The 1,282-nt window shown below is 56.7% G+C and overlaps 1 protein-coding gene across 1 annotated transcript in view; it reads left to right on the top strand.

Annotated features, from left to right (window-relative positions):
• Positions 1–1,282, top strand: part of TNXB (tenascin XB) — a 63,809-nt gene that overhangs the window by 33,885 nt on the left and 28,642 nt on the right. The window contains exons 19-20 of the mRNA XM_045292264.1: positions 3–31; positions 1,120–1,279. Coding sequence (XP_045148199.1) covers positions 3–31; positions 1,120–1,279 — 189 coding nt within the window. The remainder of the gene's footprint in view (positions 1–2; positions 32–1,119; positions 1,280–1,282) is intronic.

Genomic DNA, 1,282 nt, shown 5'->3' with positions numbered 1-1,282 from the left:
GTGGGCCCCGTGTCTGCGCTGGGGCTGACCGGTGAGTGGGGTGCACAGGGCCCCTGGTGTACAGAGTCTCAGGAAAGCCTCTCTCTTGGAGCCTCTAAACTTTGTTCTGTGGGGACTTCAGGCTCTGAAGCCTCTACAGCCCCCACCCCCGCATCCACTCCCAAAGAACATCACTTCATTTGAACCCTAGCTTCCATTGTGTGAGTAGCCTCACCACACACCCAGGGCCCCTTGGACTATCCTAGGGACCCGTCTAGAGAGGGCTTCTTGGCTGTACATCTTTACAGAAGCAGAAAGCCTAATCTCTCTTCTGAGGAGCAGCTGATAGATTTGAACCGACAACCTTGTGGTTCACAGTCCAGCGTTCACTTAGGTATCGGCGCCATCAGATCTTCCCTGGAGCCCGAGGCAACCACGGGTGGACTTCCTGCCTCTGTGGCTGAGCCTGTGCTGGACATCACAGCACGTGGTATTGGTGGAGTCATGGGATGGGCGGTCTCTGGGGCTGATTTTCTTGCATAGAGGAAGTGTCTGAGGTCTGTCCAGGTCGTAGCGTCCATCAGTGTTTGGCTCCTTTTTATGGCGAAGCCGTGCTCCATTGTATGGCGCTACCACTGGGAGAGTTAAAGGCGAATCCCTACATCTTGTGTGTTCGTCAGAGAAAGGAAGACCCGAGGGGGACTCGACTTCAGGAATAAGCCCGGTACAATTACCTGTAGAAATGCACCCTCGTTCCTGAGAGCCGCCAGTGGCTCAGCAGGGTCTCATCATGGTTGCTTTGCAGTTTGTGGATGGAATCAGGTTCAGCTAAGGAGGAGACCTTGCAAGTCGGGGAGGTGGGAGTTTAAAGAAGGGCAGCATCGGGGGTGACATTCGAGCAGAGACTGAAAGGATGTGTGAGCAGGAGCCAGGCATGCCTGGGAGAGAGCATGCAGGCTTCGTGGGAATGGTCCGTGTCAATGCCCTGGGGTAGAGGCTTCTTTGAACATCTATGGGGTGGCAAGGAGGTCCGTGTGGTTGCCACCGCGAGTTTCAGAGATAGGCTGTATCATCAGGATAGGCCGTAAGGAAAGCTGGCTCTTCCAGCAAAGGGGTGGTTCTGTTTGCATCTCTCCCCAGCCCCCGAAGAGGAGCCCCCGGTTCCTGCAGCCCCATCTCCCACCACTGTCCAGGACCTTCTGAAGCCACGCCTGGGGGAGCTGACTGTGACCGACGCCACCCCCGACTCCCTGAGCCTGTCCTGGACGGTCCCCGAGGGCCGCTTTGACCACTTCCTGCTGCA

This window comes from Echinops telfairi, unplaced genomic scaffold (assembly GCF_000313985.2).
Source record: "Echinops telfairi isolate 266 unplaced genomic scaffold, ASM31398v2 ScPeMD7_655;HRSCAF=1070, whole genome shotgun sequence".
Classification (NCBI taxonomy): domain Eukaryota; kingdom Metazoa; phylum Chordata; class Mammalia; order Afrosoricida; family Tenrecidae; genus Echinops; species Echinops telfairi.
This window is presented reverse-complemented; position numbering and strand designations above follow the sequence as displayed.